At 41.7% G+C, this 336-nt stretch overlaps 1 protein-coding gene across 1 annotated transcript in view; it reads right to left on the reverse strand.

The window, feature by feature from the left end:
• ULK4 (unc-51 like kinase 4) overlaps positions 1-12 on the reverse strand; it is a gene marked incomplete at its 3' end in the record, with an annotated part of 34199 nt that extends 34187 nt beyond the window's left edge. Inside the window, exon 1 of the mRNA XM_008939885.1 lies at positions 1-12. This exon is cut by the window's left edge and continues 120 nt beyond it. Coding sequence (XP_008938133.1) covers positions 1-12 — 12 coding nt within the window.
• Positions 13-336: the final 324 nt, after the last annotated feature.

Genomic DNA, 336 nt, shown 5'->3' on the forward strand with positions numbered 1-336 from the left:
CGATCTCCTCATACAGAAAGAAGTGCTCCATACCTAAGGATGCTTGAAAGGCAACGGATAGGAAACACGGGATCAGCCTGGTAAATAAATACACTTTTAAAGAAAGAAGAAGGAGGGCGGGACGTGGGGGAGAAGAAAATTATTCAAACTTAAGTCATTGATAGTTTTACTCTCTCAATTCTTAGAAACAGACATTACATACTTCCAGCAGGATCAAACGTAATGGCTCTACAGAAGATCTGCGATCAACATTTTGACCAGATCGTAAAATTTTCCACCTCCAAACCTCTTTATCGGTTGAAGAAGTGAGAGGTGAGGCAGCAGGTACAAATGCCG

This window comes from Merops nubicus, unplaced genomic scaffold (assembly GCF_000691845.1).
Source record: "Merops nubicus isolate BGI_N331 unplaced genomic scaffold, ASM69184v1 scaffold7370, whole genome shotgun sequence".
Taxonomy (NCBI): Eukaryota; Metazoa; Chordata; class Aves; order Coraciiformes; family Meropidae; genus Merops; species Merops nubicus.